General features: G+C 36.5%; 1 protein-coding gene across 1 annotated transcript in view; it reads right to left on the bottom strand.

Annotated features, from left to right (window-relative positions):
- TENM1 (teneurin transmembrane protein 1) overlaps positions 1-16,669 on the bottom strand; it is a 526,446-nt gene that overhangs the window by 264,489 nt on the left and 245,288 nt on the right. The window contains exon 6 of the mRNA XM_046672513.1: positions 10,735-10,887. Within this exon, the coding sequence (XP_046528469.1) occupies positions 10,735-10,887 (153 nt within the window). The remainder of the gene's footprint in view (positions 1-10,734; positions 10,888-16,669) is intronic.

Below are 16,669 nucleotides of genomic sequence, written 5' to 3'. Positions count from 1 at the left end.
TACTTTTGCATAAATGTTTCATCTTCATGGAAGTGAGACTCATGGAAAGAACTCTGAGTATAGGTTTCTAATAAACTTTCAGGTCATACCATTGACTAGAGAAGAAGTTACAGAACTCTAGTGGAGAAACTGAGGGCTTCATAAAACCTCTAACAAAAGATCAAGATCAACAAGAATTAATTACATGGGACTGAATGAACTGAGAAGGATGATTATAATTTTTATGACTTTTTGTTTGAAATATTTCTGATTCTTTTTTTGTATTCCAAATATAAGGAAACCTTTCCTCTTAAGCTAACTATGACTTACAGAAATTTGATAAATTATACCTTTGTAAACAGAATTGAACCATTTTTCTTTTTCTCCCTACCTGATCCCTCCAAAATTGAAAACTCTCAGTGAGTGTTATTTTCATAGCATTATAGCTATTTGCATAAGTTCAATAAGAATCTGTTCTCCTTTTAACAGCATATGATTGGAAACATTGGTTTTATGACCAAAGCTTTGACTGGAATGTCATATTTGAGAGACATAAGCATAAACTCAGGTACGACCAGACAGCTTTAAGGAACTAAGATTGATTTTATGGGGCCAATAAAAGCTCCTTGGAAAAACAGCCTGGTACTGGTATTATGCTTACAGGGTTCTCAACAGCTTAACCAGGTGAGTAATGAAGGTCACTTTCTGGCAGGTTCAGGAACCTTAGGATATCTTGGGGATCTCGAGAAGAGAATATTTCACCCAAATCTATAGATATTACAGGCAAAGTCTGATGGCAAGTTCTTGTCTTGGCTTTCCTGGTCTCAAGAGGTCTTTAAAAGTTCAATCTGAGATTCTTTGTGAAAAGTTCCAGCAAAGCAGATTTAAAAGAACTTATACGATCAATCGCCATTCTTGCCACGCTTATGTAAATAATTAGGACAATTTAAGTCATACTAGACTTATTTTGCAAACAAATTAGTCTTAATCTGGCTATCTTTGGTAAAAGTAGGGGTAATTTTAGAGAGAAAAATTGTGTGACAATAATACACCTTTGTGGATATTAGATTCTAACGCTATTCATTGTTTTTTAACCTTTTGTTTTCTACCTATAAACTGGACTGGATCATAAATTTTTCTAGCTTCCTTCAATATTTTGCTACAACTCTCCAAACTAACGTTTCCAATTTTTTCTCCCCCTTTCTGACTTGGAATCATTAAGAACTAAAACTGCCCTTTTTCCAAAGCCATGCAAACTAAAGTTGGACAACTTGATATAAGCTTCAGAGAAATCACCACAATAGCTCATGAATGGATAATCTTCATGCTGTTGCTGTATGTGCCACTGAGAAAAATTGCCAGAAACATTCAAACTGCAAATTAGGAAAATCTGTCAAATTGCTACTGCTGGCCCTCACTCCACCTGAAAGTGCATTGAGCAAGACATCTAAAAGTCTTCTTAACTGGTTACCCTCAGAACTCAGAAACTGGTCTATAATTTGCTCTAATCATTGACTATTTTTTTCTTTTTTTCCCACGGAAATACCTGTTATTAAATCCCTGATTGCTTGCATAATATAGGCCTAATTTTGGAAGCCTACCTGCATCACTGTCTCCTGAAATGAGTTTAACTAAACTGACCTGTTGTCAGGATTAAGAGGCTGGTTTAATGAGATGGAACAAGCTACTGACTCAACTTCTGGACTGTGAAACTTCTTGGGGAAGTTTCAAAGGCAGGTCTGTAGGGGAGCAGAATTTGCTACCCTTAAATATGCCTTTTTGGCATAAGGATTATTTTAAGCTGGTTATTTTTAGGAAATAGCAGACACAGGAAAAGTTCTGAAAATGGCATAAAGGTTATCCTTTGTAAAAGACATTTACATTTGTAAGGGAAATCTCCATTTGTAAGGATGTCTCTCTCACTGGACCAGGAAGAAAAAGATGACCTTATCTCTAGAAACCCTTATCAATGCAAAAGACAAAGACTTAAATCTGCATAACAACCTTTCCCTTCTTTACTCTGCTTTTCTTGTTCACCTCCCATAATTGACTCTTCACCCTCAACATCTTCTTTTGTCTTTAGCTGAAGTTGGTATTTAAGGTGAGGGCTTTGACTATTTAGGTGAGTTAGTTTTCCTGGATATCACCCATGTATATAGGATGTATACATGTTATTAAACTTTTGTTTATTTTTCTCATGTTAATCTGTGTTATATCAACCTAATTCTTAGGTTAGCTGGAAGAACTTAGAAGGATAGAGGAGAAAGTTTTCCTCCTTGACAGTATGCATGTTTCTTCCAGCTCTCCCATTTAACAGGAACTTTCTCAAGGGCAAAAACTATGTCCTTAGGTTCATTTGTTAACTTCCCATAGTACTTAGTACAGTTAAAATAGCACTTTGAGTCATACAGCATTAAAAATCATGAGCTTCTATGTTTCTGAATGCTGAGATTTCATTTTTCTTCCCCTTATATTATTTTAATAGAGGATTTGAGGTGGTCAAGAATCATTTCTCTCATAATCTAGCTTTTTACTTTTATTCTTCCCTCTCTCTAAACCAATGGAAATGGGAAGATGGTATTTGTGTGCAATCTGGTCAAGATATCTTTTGGAAGATATATAATGGAAATAGGAAAAGACAACTAAAATGATGAAGAGAAAACAGAAGCTACAAGAAGAGCACAGAAGTAAAACCAAAGGCTCTTAATATTAGAAAGATGAAGGATAAAAAAGGACATGTGATTATTATCTATGGGATTACCAAAGTTATTCACAGGGAAAATGCAGACTTGTGCATGAAATGCTGGAACTCAAGGGCTTTATTTTCAAAAGTAAATTTCACATACTAAAATTGCCTTTGACTTCACAAAAAAGCTAGTAAATGTTTAAATTTCCTCCAAGAGTAATACACACTGAAAGATATAAATGGATACTCAACTGAATTAAATTTACACATAGCTGATACATTTCTACAATGAACTGGTTCCTCCAAAAAAACAAAAGATGTTATAAGGATGTTAGGGCAAGATGCTGTAGCTTTTGAAGGACTAGTCCAAGTGGATAAATATGCCATTTTATAGCACACCACTTAGTGCTCCTGTCAGATGTAGACTATTAGGTTAAGAGACCACAACGCAGACACATTTCTTTTGCCATCACAGGAAAGGTGTGTATTAGTTTAAAAAAAAAAGTAAAATGAGGATTAAAATGAAACAAGAATAAAACATTAAACATACATGACCAAGAACATTTAGCATGAATTTTTTATACCATAAATAAGTTTGCCTTTTAGCATAGTGAACTCTTTCCATAAATCTGTTTTAGAAGTCAGGTCTCCTGTATGCTTTAGAAAAGCTTTTGTTAAAACTGAAATATATTGATAAAGTGATTTAATATAGTTGAAAACAAGCTGCAGCACTCTAGCTGGGCCCCTTGAAACCCTGTGTTAGAGAAACATCTATATAGCATTATAGGAAACATTTACTGTAATTTGCCATCAATCCTTAAAAATAATAATGTTAAGCTCCCAACATTGTTGTCTTTGTTAGTGCATTACTACTATTTTATTCATGTGGTTTGTTGTGCTTATATGAATTATTCCCAATTCTACCACAATGTCCTGGGCTCTAATATCCTTTAAGTAAAAGATACTGAAACTATGGGTTGACTCAAAGGGCAGCTGAGTGCATTTTAACATCCACATGTCCTATGAACCAATATTGAAGAACCACAGAATTATACTGCAGGACTCTGTTCCACATGAATGCACAATGACTACCTGGGTGGGGTAGGTGTAGTTCTTTACCTACTGACTGAGTCTGTGAAATAAATATCAGTGAAATTGTAAGTCAATTTAGAATTCAACCTCTTATTCAAAGTTCACAATTGTCATTGCATAAATTGCCTCTGATGTAAGCATGCTGCAGGTAAAAAAAAAAACAAAGCCAAAAAACAAGCTACACACACGTCACCAGCTAGGTCTACAATGAAAGGCCGTCATAAACAGGTCGATTTTGTTGCTTAACTTTCAATTTCCAAGAGTACGTGTGTGTGTGTGTGTGTGTGTGTGTGTGTGTGTATGTTCACTTTGAGGAAGAGAGAGCACTTGCTGAACTTACATCTTTGGTGTGAAATGTAAGATCTGCAAAGTACTCTTACGGAAGTGACATACATTTGACTATTTTGCATTGAGATCTTTTTAATCAAGACAGCTGTTACTTAAACAATTGGCTTGAGAAAAGAATTTTTAGGGGCCGGCCCCATGGCTAAGTGGTTAAGTTTGTGCACTCTGCTTCGGTGGTGCAAGGTTTTGCTGGTTCGGATCCTGGGCGCGGATGTGGCACTGCTCGTCAGGCCATGCTGAGGCTGCGTCCCACATAGCACAACTAGAAGGACCCACAAGTGAAATATACAACTATGTACTGGGGGGACTTGGGGACAAAAAGCAGGAAAAAAAAATAAGATTAGCAACAGTTGTTAGCTCAGGTGCCAATCTTTAAAAAAACATTTTTTTAAAAAAAGACCCAAAGGAGGATGCTGAGCTAACAGTCAGAAGAGACTGGATCCTAATCTCAGCTCTGCCTGTAGTTGTGACTATTATGCAAGGCAAGTCACTTAACCTTCTTGTGTTTTCTTTTTCGACTATAAAACAAGGGGAACAATAGCTGCTATAGCATAAAACTGTTATGTGGATAAAAGATATTATTTTGAAATTGTAAATGCTCTCTGAGTGCAGACTGTTATTGTTACATACATGTCAAAAATTGAAATTTATAAGGTATAAAGCTGGGAATTAATTATTGGAATTTCAATAGAATTCTGTGCAAGTACTTTAAATGGCAAACGTGGCTTACAAATTTTATAGATGTACATTTCAACCATTTTCCAAGAGTATACACCTTTTGCAAAAATAGGCTCACTTTCACTTGGAATGGCTAATTGTTCTTCTTTAACTGCAGAATTAGAATTCACTGATTCATAATGTGCACACATGTAGGGATCTTAGAGATAAGCTAGTCCTACTGAGCATTATTTTGTGTTTGTGAAAGCTTTAGCAGCTGGGAAGAAAATGGAGGACAAAAGAAGGAAAGGGGAAGGGAGGGGGAGGCATGGCAGGAATCTTCTCCCCTCCCTCACTTTATCTGGAGAAGCATGGCTTTTATCTGTTTTATATTTGTAATTTTTGGGTAAGATTTAATCTGCAAAAAGTCTTTCACAGCCCAGTACCCCTCCCCTGCCCCTAAAAGGGTTGCAAGCTGAAGGAGAGCAGAATTTGTAACTCCAAAATATGCCTCTTTGGCACAAGGATTGTCTCGAGCTGATTATTTTTAAGAAACAGCTGACATAGGAAATGCTCTGCAAAGGGAGTAAAAGCTACCCTTTTGTAAGGACATTTACATTTGTAAGAGAAATCTCCATTTGTAGGGTTGTTTTTCTCTCTGTACCAGGAAAAGAAGGATGACTGTACATCCCTAGAAACTCTTATCATTGCAGAAGGCCAGGACCCAAAGCTGCGTAACAACCTTACCCTTGTTTACTATACTTTTCCTGGTCACCTCCCATAACTGACTCCTCATCCCTAACCTCTTTTGCCTGTAGCTGGAGATGGTATTTAAGGTAGTGGCTTGGGCCATTTCAGGGAGTTACTCCTGGTATCTCCTATGTATACAGGAGGTATACATTTTACTAAACTTGTTTTTCTCTTGTTAACCTGTCTTTTTTTACAGGGGGAGGGTCCCCTTAGCCAAGATCCTAGGAGGGTAGAGGGAGAATTATTTTTCCTCTCTTATAAAAGCAACTCTCTTATTTTTCAGATGAGAAAATGGAGCCCAGAGAGGTGAAGCTATAGTCACTGCTTGGTCTTGGCTAAAGCATTTTCATGACAGGCTATAAATTGTGTCATATCAATCAGCTATATGTTGTTTACACGGTCGTATATTCAGCAGACACTGACTAGAAAATGTCATTTTTTTCTTCCACTTTGTGGAGATAGATCTTGTAGGATGAATTTAAAAGAAATGACACCTTCCCCCAAGGCCAGCCTTTTGCAAAAATTGTAAAGGAGATAAAGGTTGTCTTTAGTCTCCTTTAGTTCTCTATCTTTCCACCTACCCTTTGTTCCCAGTGCTCTATTTTGGCATGTAACTTGCAGGAATTCAGTATCCTCAACTACCCAATAATCTTTGTCCTCCTTCACATTGGGACTGACAATGTTGGACTTTACCTGAGCTCTATGCTCCTGGAAAACTGTGTTGGTTAAGAATTTCCCCCAACCTTTTGTTTTCTGAAATCCTCCTACCCTTTTGTTTTAGGAAATGGCTTACCGCAAAACAAACAATGAACACAACCAGATTAAGAAAAACCCTTTCCATGTGACTGATTAGATAAGGCTCTCTGTCCATTCTTTCTCAGGACTCCCATAAGAATTGCCTATGATTCTCTTGTTTACCTGTGACAATGCCAAACACAGACCTTTCTCCTTTTACCTGAACCTGCTGAAAGACCAAATACAGACCTCCAATTTCCTGATTCTTTGTTTCATAAATAATTAGCAGAGATTAGAACTATTTGTATCCCCTTCAACTAGCTAGCCAGAGATAAACATTTCATCTTCAGCTAACTGTCAGACTTGCCCTGAGTACAAAATCCCAAGTATAAATCATCCCATGTGTAACTTATCTAGTCCTCCTATAAAAGTCTAAGGCAAAACCACCTTGCCCAGACACTCTAATCTTCAGATCTGGGGTGCTCTCCCTATTGCAAGAGCCTGAATAAAATCAACTTCCTCACCTGTTCAGTTTTTGTCTTTGATACTTCCTATATTGAAAACCTCTTTGGCAATTTCTATGTTTGCGTTACATTATTACCATAAGAGATGAGAAAACAGATGAGGTGGAACCAGGAGTCCTCAGCTCTAGGCCCAGTTCTCTCTGTGTGTTCTTGACCCTTCTGGACGTCAGTTTGTTCATCTTTAAATAAGGATATTGGATGTGATAATCTTTAAGATTTTAACTTTCTATATTTGTTGACAAATTACACTGTAATTATTTTTAGTTCGATTTATGGTAGTTACATGACTCAGATCTAGGAATAAGTCTCTTATTTTTTCATGTTCCCTGCTCTGTTTAAAGTTGTTACGTAATGTTTACTCTTTGAAGAGAAAGAGTTATGATCAGTGTGTAAGCTTTTAAGGAAGTAGGGGCTATTTTAGTACAATGCTTTCAATTCTATAAATGTTTATTGAACAACTGACGACTGATTTTTCTGTTAGATTCCAACATGTGGTTGTGATTTATGTCTTCTTTTTGAAATTAAACTCAAATTATTGAAATAAATTTCAAAAAGAAAATTTTATCATGTCTATAATCAAATATTCTTTTTTCTTTCATTTGGAAAACTAACTGGTAAGAAAATTCTTTAATCTCTGAATGAGAAGCAGATGCATATAACTACTGTTAATGAGGAACCAATTTCAGTAGAATTTGATTTTTTTAAGTGTCATTCTACTTATCCATCACTCTAATGACAAAGCTGATGATTATTAAAAAATAATAGATGTTAAATTGGTAAGTAAAGAGAGACCAAACTTTAAAGAGAGGAAACATCTAAATCCCAGGAAAGCCATTGAAGAGAAGCAGAATATGCCACCCCAGAATGTGCCATTATGGCATAGTGATAATTTTGAATTAAAGTTACTTAAGAAGCAGCCAGTGCTAGAAGGGCACTCTGGCCCTCCTTTGTCCCCCTGAAAGTGGGAAATAAATCTCCCATGTGAAGGGTACCCTCCCTACACCTGGAGGGTAAGAAGGCATCCTTATCACCAGAGATTCGGAATTCAGAACCAAGAAGGCTGGATAAACAAACCTGGTCACTTCTTCACTAATTTACTACCCTAAGCCCAAACTCCTTTGTCTTGTTAATTCTCCACAAATTTATTGTATCTTTGTCTAAAAGGTATAAAAGCTCCTTGCTTTGGTCACTTCTTTGAGTCTTACACTTCTATGAGCTCCTGTAGTGTGAAGTTTGTTTTGTCTCCTGTTAATCTGCCTTAGGTCAATTTAATTATTAGACCAGCCAAAGAACCTAGAAGGGAAGAAGGGAAACTATTCTTCTCCTACACCGCCAGTCATGGAAAAGTTGGTATCAGTTTGAAAGTAGGATCTATAGTACCTAATAGGATGACAATAAATTCAAGGTAATTTTCCACTCATTTGGCTCAATAATAATTACTACTAAATTAAACAATGTGCCTGGCACTGTGCTATATGCTTTACCTCCATTGTCTCACTTATTCCTTGCAACCACTATATGAAGCAGGCACTATTATCATCCTTATGTTTATTGTATCATCCTTAGGTTACAGACAAGGACACTGGTTCAGTGAGGTTATTTCAATTAATTTCCTAAGGTTGGAGAGCCAGTAAACAGCACGGTCAGTATTCAAAGCCAGATGTGTCTGACTCAAAAGTCCAGGCTTTTAACCACAGTGCTACAATGCATGATCCTCCAGGAGAGTAAGGAAAACAATGTAAAGAGAATTATTTGGTTTTCAGGCTTATATTTTAATCCATACAGCACCATTAAGACAAGCTTCGAGCACTGTATTTATGGGGTGTGTGATGTCTAGAAAATCATAAAAGGATACAGCTGACCATTTGAAAATATCCTTATACTATATTATATCTTCCACAAGCTTTGGTTTAGTATACACATGGCATTATAAAAGAGGAGCTATGTTTTTACTTGGTAAGTAACATGCAGTAAAGACCTAATATAGCAGAACTATGATGTGCGGTTATAAAGTTTTGTTTAGACTTCCATAAAAAGTCAGTTTAAGATAACAACTTGCTATATATGGCATCAACCTATAATGACTTTCCTTAATAAAGTGTTATATTGAGATTGGTTTGGCCTTTTTGTTGTTATAATTAAGCAGAAACTTAAAAACAGTTTTCATTTATGAAACTTGTCACAACACATTGAAATATAGGTGTATAGAATTTCTCTAAAATCTATCATGAATAGACTCTGGCGCTTTGCTTTCATCATGTAAATTATCTTTTGTGGTTTTCATATACATTTTGTGTGTGGATTTGAGTAGAGTGCAGAATTTAAGAGACAAGGCTCTGGAATCAGACCACTAGTTTCTAGCTCTGTGACCTTGGGCAAGTTACTTAAACTCTCTGTGCCTCTGCTTCTCATTTGGAAAATGGGGACCATAATGTTACCTTCATGATACAATACATGTTAAATGTCTGGAGCAATTCTTGGCACGTGTAATTATTTAATAAATTAGTCATCATCATCAAACTACTTTGTGGGAAGGAATTACAGAGATCTGAATTAGAATATAAAAACAAATATACAATGATTACAATTATGTGATGATCTTCTGCTGTCTTGCATGTTTCATTTTCCTCAAACAGATAATTCATGATTTTCAGTGTGTATGGCAAAAAACCTCTAGGCGTGTGATACCAAATGGTGGCTCTCGTACTTGCAGATAAAAAGGAATCAAATAGTAGGAGAGAAGGGAGAAAAAGTCCAAGTCCAAGTGTATTCAGACCCTTTCCTCTGCTATCTCTGACCCCTGCACTATCCTCAGCCCCTCTCAGCAGCAACAATGAAATTGCTGGGAAAGGTCAGCCCAGTAGAAACAGTATTTCTAAATGAGGATGTAAGGCAAACTGCAGCATGAATTGAAAACTAGAACAAACCATAATGTTTTCCTGAAATCTATGCATTAATTTTTTACTAAAGAATGGACCAAAGCAGTTATTTTTCAAAAGAAAACAAAATCAAAACAGAACCAAACCTACAGATAGCCCCTCCAAAGAAACTAAAATATCTTATTTGAAACCAATGAACCAAAATAACACTGTCTTCCTACCCCTACAAAATTGGAAGCTTCTTGTGGGTAGGGTTTGCATCATTCATTCATTCATCTGTTTATATCTGATCTAAAAATATTTAGGATAGTGCTGATTATACATTTTGTTTTCAATTTCTACTTTTTGAATTGACATCCTGAAATTTTACATGGCTTGAGTCCCTCTATACTGAATCCTATTTCACGAGAAATCATAATACGAACTTCCAGCTATTTTCAATGCTTGTATATTAAGATTAAGACCATTCAATGTGAATAAGATGTTGAGAGTACTGGTACTGTGACATTTACTGTAAATAAGTCAAGTAGTTCGAGCTTACGTTGGTTAAATTTAACAATTCAGTACTAAAAGTGCTTTTTCCTTTTTTCCAACTAGGAAGAATTCATGTTCCCTAATTAGAAAAACTTCATGTTCCCCTACTTTGACATAAACCTTCACCCTTATATTAAGCATAAAAGTCTTTTTCTTATTAGAAACAGAAGAATTCCCATATACTCTTTGTAAAATGTTATATATAAATGCTGGGCTCGGACACAGAGAACTTAATCAAAATCCCATGTTGCTTCAGGGTAGTTATATGCGAAATGCAATTTCCATTGTATTGAAACCTCCATCCTGTAAATATTTATCTATTTTCAAAATTGCCAACGTATTTGAAAAGTTTAATTGGTTTATACTGAAAGCACTAGAGAAAGGAAAATTTGCTTTCACCAGACATTTACATGTATTTATTCTGTCCACGGAAAGTACTTCTTTCAAGTGATCATGAAATTTAATGTGAAGTGAAACCATCCCAGGTTTGGTTCTAACGACCAAATTAGAAGAAAAGTAATCAATAATCAATCAATCATTTTGATCACTGTACCTTTTTTCTCTGATTTATCGGAAACTTTTCCTCCAATTGGAGAGTAAGTAGTATCCATGGATTCGGTCCCTCTGTTCCCCTTGCTAACTCCATTTTCATAGAGCTCTCCTTCAACTGGTTGCAACTGCCAAGTCAGGCCGAACAAATGTACTGCTGCAAGAAAACAAGCCATACATGAACTTATTCCAGACTTGCTGAGAACGTCTCTAAACCAGCTGTCCCTTTGCATCTAAAAATGTCATGACCAGTTTTCTTCTCTTTAGGCCAAGCAACTTGCAGTTTATACCTACATCGTACAGGTAGCTACTTTTTAAAGCAGCTGTTGTTAAAATTTTGAGGCTGAAGCTATGCCAGTGATAGGGTAGAAGTTGGAGTATTAGTTACCCAACTACAGTGGCATTGGACTCTGCTCCTCAGTGCTGGGACCCCTTCCTTTTCCATTTCCCTTCGTTGTGTAACTCTAGTTTGCATGTGGAAACTGCAGAGCAATGGTGGAAAAGGTATTTTGAGAACATGGGAGACCTTTATGGGTCTGATTCAATTCAATTCAGCAAATATTTCCTGAGTGCCTAGTATGCATAAGGTCCTATGATAGCTGCGTAGATGCTCAAATCTAGATGCCCATTAGGGTAGGGGTTGGGAGTAATACAAGTCTAAAATAACTATAGTATAATGCAGAATAATTGACATGACCCAGGTTCAAATTGCTATCAGAGAATTTAAAAATACCTATGTTGATCAGTGTGCAGGAAAATGGGCATTCTCATACAGTCTTGATGAAAGTATATAAAAAACAATCATCTTTTTGGAGGGTAATGGGGCATCATTTATGAAAAAACTTAAAATTTGGCTTATCTTTTTAATCAACAATTCAATTTCTATGAATTAACTATGAATGTGTACCAAACTACAGGGCTATCCATTGTAACATTTAAAAACTTTTAGAAAGTTATGATCAATCTAACTATCCAGCAAAAAAGATTGGATAACTGATGATATTATAAATAATACAAGATTACGTGGCTATTGAATCATGTTGCAGAAGACTATGAATTGGCATGGGAAATATTTATGATGCATCAAATGGAAAACATCAGGCTACTAAACAGTACAAACAGTGTGATCCATATATTAGGTGTGTATGTGGGTACATATGTTGATGTCCGGAGAGAGAAAGGGCTGGGAGGATATATAGCAACATGTTAACAGAATGGGGGGCTTATGGAAGATTTTAATTTTCTTTTTCATGATTTCTGTATTGTCTATTTTATTTTACTTTTGTGAGGAAGATTGGCTCTGAGCTGACATCTGTTGCCAATCTTCCTCTTTTTGCTTGAGGAAGATTGGCCCTGAGCTAATATCTGTGCTAGTCTTCCTCTATTTTCTGTGTGGGACGTCACCACAGCATGGCTTGATGAGTGGTGTGTAGGTCCGCACCAGGGATCTGAATCCGCGATCCCCACGCCAGTGAAGCGGAGTGCACGAACTTAACCACTATGCCAGTGGGCTGGCCCCATGTTGTCTCTATTTTTTACAGTGAACATGTGTGATGTTTACCATCTGGGGAAAAATAAAATTTTGTCTTAAAAGAAATGGCGTAAATGAACAATAGATTAAAATTTGTTGGATGATCAGGGATAATTTAATGAAGGAAGTAGGATTAGAGATGGACCTTGAAGGATGTTGGGCTTTGAAAGGTGACAGCAACGGGTGGGGTGAAGGGGCAGGCTGAACAAAATATGATTTTACAAAGCACAAGATTCTTCCGAGGCAAAGTGAGTTGCTAGGGTTGGTTGGAGTTTGACTATATACAAATGGTAGTGGAGTTAAGGCTGGAAAGGTAGATTAGGGCCATACAGTGGAGGACAATGAAGGCCACACTTAGATATTTAGGTTCAATTTATTAGGCAACACGAAGGCATTGCTATTTTCTGAGCAGATGAGTGATATGATCAGTTTTCTTTAGGAAGATTAATTTGATAGCAGTGGGGAGCACTGATGGATTCTAGGCAATAAATGATATCAGAGCAGCCTTTGTAGAAAGATAAATCCAGTAGTGGTGTGGAAAAGGATGAATTGAAGCCCTAAAGATTTGTCAAGAACACAAATTGGGATGGCACTGCAATAATCTAGGTGAGAAATAATGTGTCTCAATTAGGGCACCGGCAGTGGAAATGCAAAGGTGCTTCCTCAGGTAGAAATCGCATAATTGTCATCTCAGGATTTGGCAACAAGCTCTGTGTGTGTGTGTCCCTGCATGCTCATGCACACGTGTAGGTGGAACCATTAACAGAGTTAGGGAATTCCACCCTTGGCCCGGCTCTAGCTACAAATAATTGGTGCTGGATATGTGTTTGTTGAATGATAAATAGTTGGTTAAGGGCAGGGTAGTGTGATGAGAAGAATAAAATGAATTCATCTTTAGAGATGCTGGGTTTCCAGGGATGAATGGGCTGTCTAGACAGACATGTTCAACACAGGAGGATTGGAGGTTTGAAGTTATGGAGAAATATGAAGGCTAGAACAAGACTGCAGAATCATATATGCACAGAGGCAACAGTGGAAGTTGTGAGAGTGAATGAGGTCACTGAGGGGAAAGAATGTTAGAAGAAAACGGTGCCTACGAAAAAAGCTGGGGAAATCCTTTTGTTTTCTCATTGCAATTTTAAACATCAACCAGATCTTACCAAAAGGAAAAAAAAAGTGGATCCATTCATAAGCCATCTCATATTTTTCTTTATGTTACTAGGCAGACTGAAAGGGGCTAAATTTGTATGTCTAATACTCATATATAGTATATGGATTAGCAACTGAGAACAGGAAAGCTAGCCAGATAGTCTATTTAAAAATCATTCATCCACTTTTAGTTGGAGCTAAAGAGATTTTTAACACATATCTTCTAATTTATCCTTTAAACATTTAAACATTTAATTGGTTTCTACCCTTTTCTTTGGATTAAGGCCAGTGCTGCCTGACGAATTTCTCTTGCAATTATTGGAAACAATTGAAACTCAAATAATAGTGGTTCTGCATAAGGTACAGTATGGCATGCTAATAAAGGTATATTAGTGACATCTCTGAGATTTCTTTGCCAAAAGCCTCAAAGTATGCTTGGCTTCACATATTTGTTCCAATTAAAGCTGTTTATCAGCTTTGTAGAAAATTTGGTCTACTCTGCTCCTCAAATAATTTGAATATGATAGATACTAAAAGCTATACTGAAAATGTGTCTGATTCCCTCGGTTCAGTTACTTTTGTGAAATTAGATGGGCCATAAGGAACAAAAGGCACAGCAGTTCTCATTTTGGAGATCAAGGGGGCTATTTCACATACTTTATTTAAGTTAAGCCAGTTTCCGGAGGGCACTCAAAAATGAGGGAGAAAATGCATGTGCTGAGAATCACTTCAAAATGATAAGGTAAGGATTAATTTTTCACCATCATCTGAAATGGATTGCTTCTAGTCAATCAAGACAGATAAAGAGATGTGGACATATTTCGTAGAATACTCTTTGAGGGTGGTGAAGCTTTATAATTTTTTTGAGTTTATGATGTCTTTTCCAGGCAACAAGCTGTTTGTAATGTATATTTGTATGAAGACATAATGAAAGTTAACTTACTTGCTACAGACTATGGGTACCATGGCAAGCTACTGGTCTTTTCTCTCCTCCAAACTGAACTTCCATATGCTGAGTTGTGAAAGGAAGTCAAAAAGTGCATTTATGTTCAGGGTAGACTGAGGTAACTAAACAACTCCAATGCCTGAGTTCTATTAGAAATAAATAATATTTTGTTCATACTAAGACCAATAAATAAAATTATGTTGACCTTTGGGCCATACCAACACACCACCAGAAAGATATGACAGTACTTCTACTGTGGGGATGTATTTACAGATTCATTTAAGAAATATTTTCAAAATTTATGCTGGGCACACTGGGAATGTTGGGATACAGGCAAAGGTAATAAAAATAACAGCCAAGACAGCACAGGCATTGGCTGACCAATATGAATATCAGATATAAACAACCCATACAGCCTAACCAGGGCACACTGGTTGCAGATTAGCCTTGGATACAAGATGAAGACACACAGTCCTTAGCTTCTAGTGGATCCCCATCCAGATCTATGGTATGTATTTATAGCCACACTCTTTAGGCAAGTCCCCCAAACCCAAGTGTAAACATTATGAGGCAACTGGCTAGAATTAAGGGTCTAACCAGCAATGAAAAAACAGGACAGTGTTAAGATACATTCATATATTGATTCAACAAATATTTTTTGAGTGTCTACTTTGTGTCAGGAACTGTTTTTCTAAGTTTATGGTGGAGAATAAAATAAAAAAAATTTCTACCTTCCCAGAACTCATATGAGAGGGTGGTGGGTTAAGACAGGCAGACAATGAGTAAACATATAATATAATTAATATAATATAACCATATGGAAACAAAGAAACAAAGAAATGAAATAATGTCAGGTAGTTATAAGTGCTATGAAGAAAAAATAAGAGTAGTCATGGAAGGCCTCTCTGAGGAGATAATATTTGAACTAAGATTTGAAAGAAGTTAAACCATATGAATATCTAGTTGAAGAATCTTCTAGGAGGAAGGAAAATCAATTACACAAAACCCTGAAGTCTTGTATGGAATATGTGAGGAACACTAAGGAGCCCAGTGGGACTGGAGCTCGGTCAGGACGGAGAAGAGTAGTAGGAAAACTCATAATCAGAAGGATTGGACCCATAATCCTGCTATGTCTGCGCTTTAACCAACTTCACTACCTGGTCACCAATAAACTGCAAGTGAATAGAAAGTAATAATACTAAAATCATTCATACCAGAACATATACCTCCAAATGAGCAATGATGGTTATAGTAGATCTAACTACACCTGACCCCAAAGTCAAAGTTCTTTTTCTTAAAGACATATCTAAAAATATACATCCTAAATGAGTAGAGATGGACACTACCCAGTTCTCTCAGGCAATACCAGTTCCGTTATTTGCACTTCACTGAAATTCAATAGCTGGACAGAATGTGTATGCTTATTCAGATGTTCTAAGAGTAATGTCTTCCCAGCCGATTAAGAATGGCAGTCCTTAATGCTCTCCTAAAAAAATGTTTCCTAGTGCTGAGCCCTGTAAATTGTATAATCATTATCCTTCCTGTTTTATCCACTTGTAAAGAGCTATGTCTTGAAATTAGAAATTTATTAGAAAGTTAAGGTAACAAACGGAATACCTCGCTGTCTCCAATTGCCAAACTCAATGAAGCACCTTGGATCTCAAGGCAGGACTGACTTCATGAGAAGAAACTCTTAACTTGCACAGTCCTACAGGCTCAAACCGAGTCTCTCTGGAGTTATTTCTCTGCACTCTCTGTCAGGATGCTGGTCTTTGTTTCTCTTAAGACTGATGGCCTCCAGTAATATTTAAAATTGGTAATACTTCCCCATCCTGCTCCCCTTCAAAAAGCAAATATTCACTTATAAGGGAGAGACCACAGGAGTGCTTTGGAAGTAGATGTGGGAAATACGTGCTGAAAGACCCAGGTCTGTACCGTCCAATATGGTAGCCGCTCACCACACGTGTCTATCAAGCACTTGAAATGTGGTCAGTCAGAGTTGAAGACTTAGTATGAAGGAAAGAATGCAAAATATCTAATTAATAATTTTTATATTTACACATTTAAATGTTAATATTTTAAATATATATTCGATTAAATAAAAATTTTATTTAAACTAATTCCTACTGTTTCTTTTTACTTTTTTAACGTGACTACTCTAAAATTTTAAATTACGTATGTGGTTTGCGTTGTAATTCTATTGGACAGTGCTGATCTTGACCATCTAGAACATTTCACAAAGAGATATAATATTTGTCTTTTATTTTTTTTTAAAGATTTTATTTTTTTCCTTTTTCTCCCCAAAGCCCCCCC

Source organism: Equus quagga, chromosome 10, assembly GCF_021613505.1.
Source record: "Equus quagga isolate Etosha38 chromosome 10, UCLA_HA_Equagga_1.0, whole genome shotgun sequence".
In the NCBI taxonomy this organism is placed as follows: Eukaryota; Metazoa; Chordata; class Mammalia; order Perissodactyla; family Equidae; genus Equus; species Equus quagga.
The sequence above is the reverse complement of the archived record's forward strand: the minus strand, read 5'-3'. Positions and strand labels throughout refer to the sequence as shown.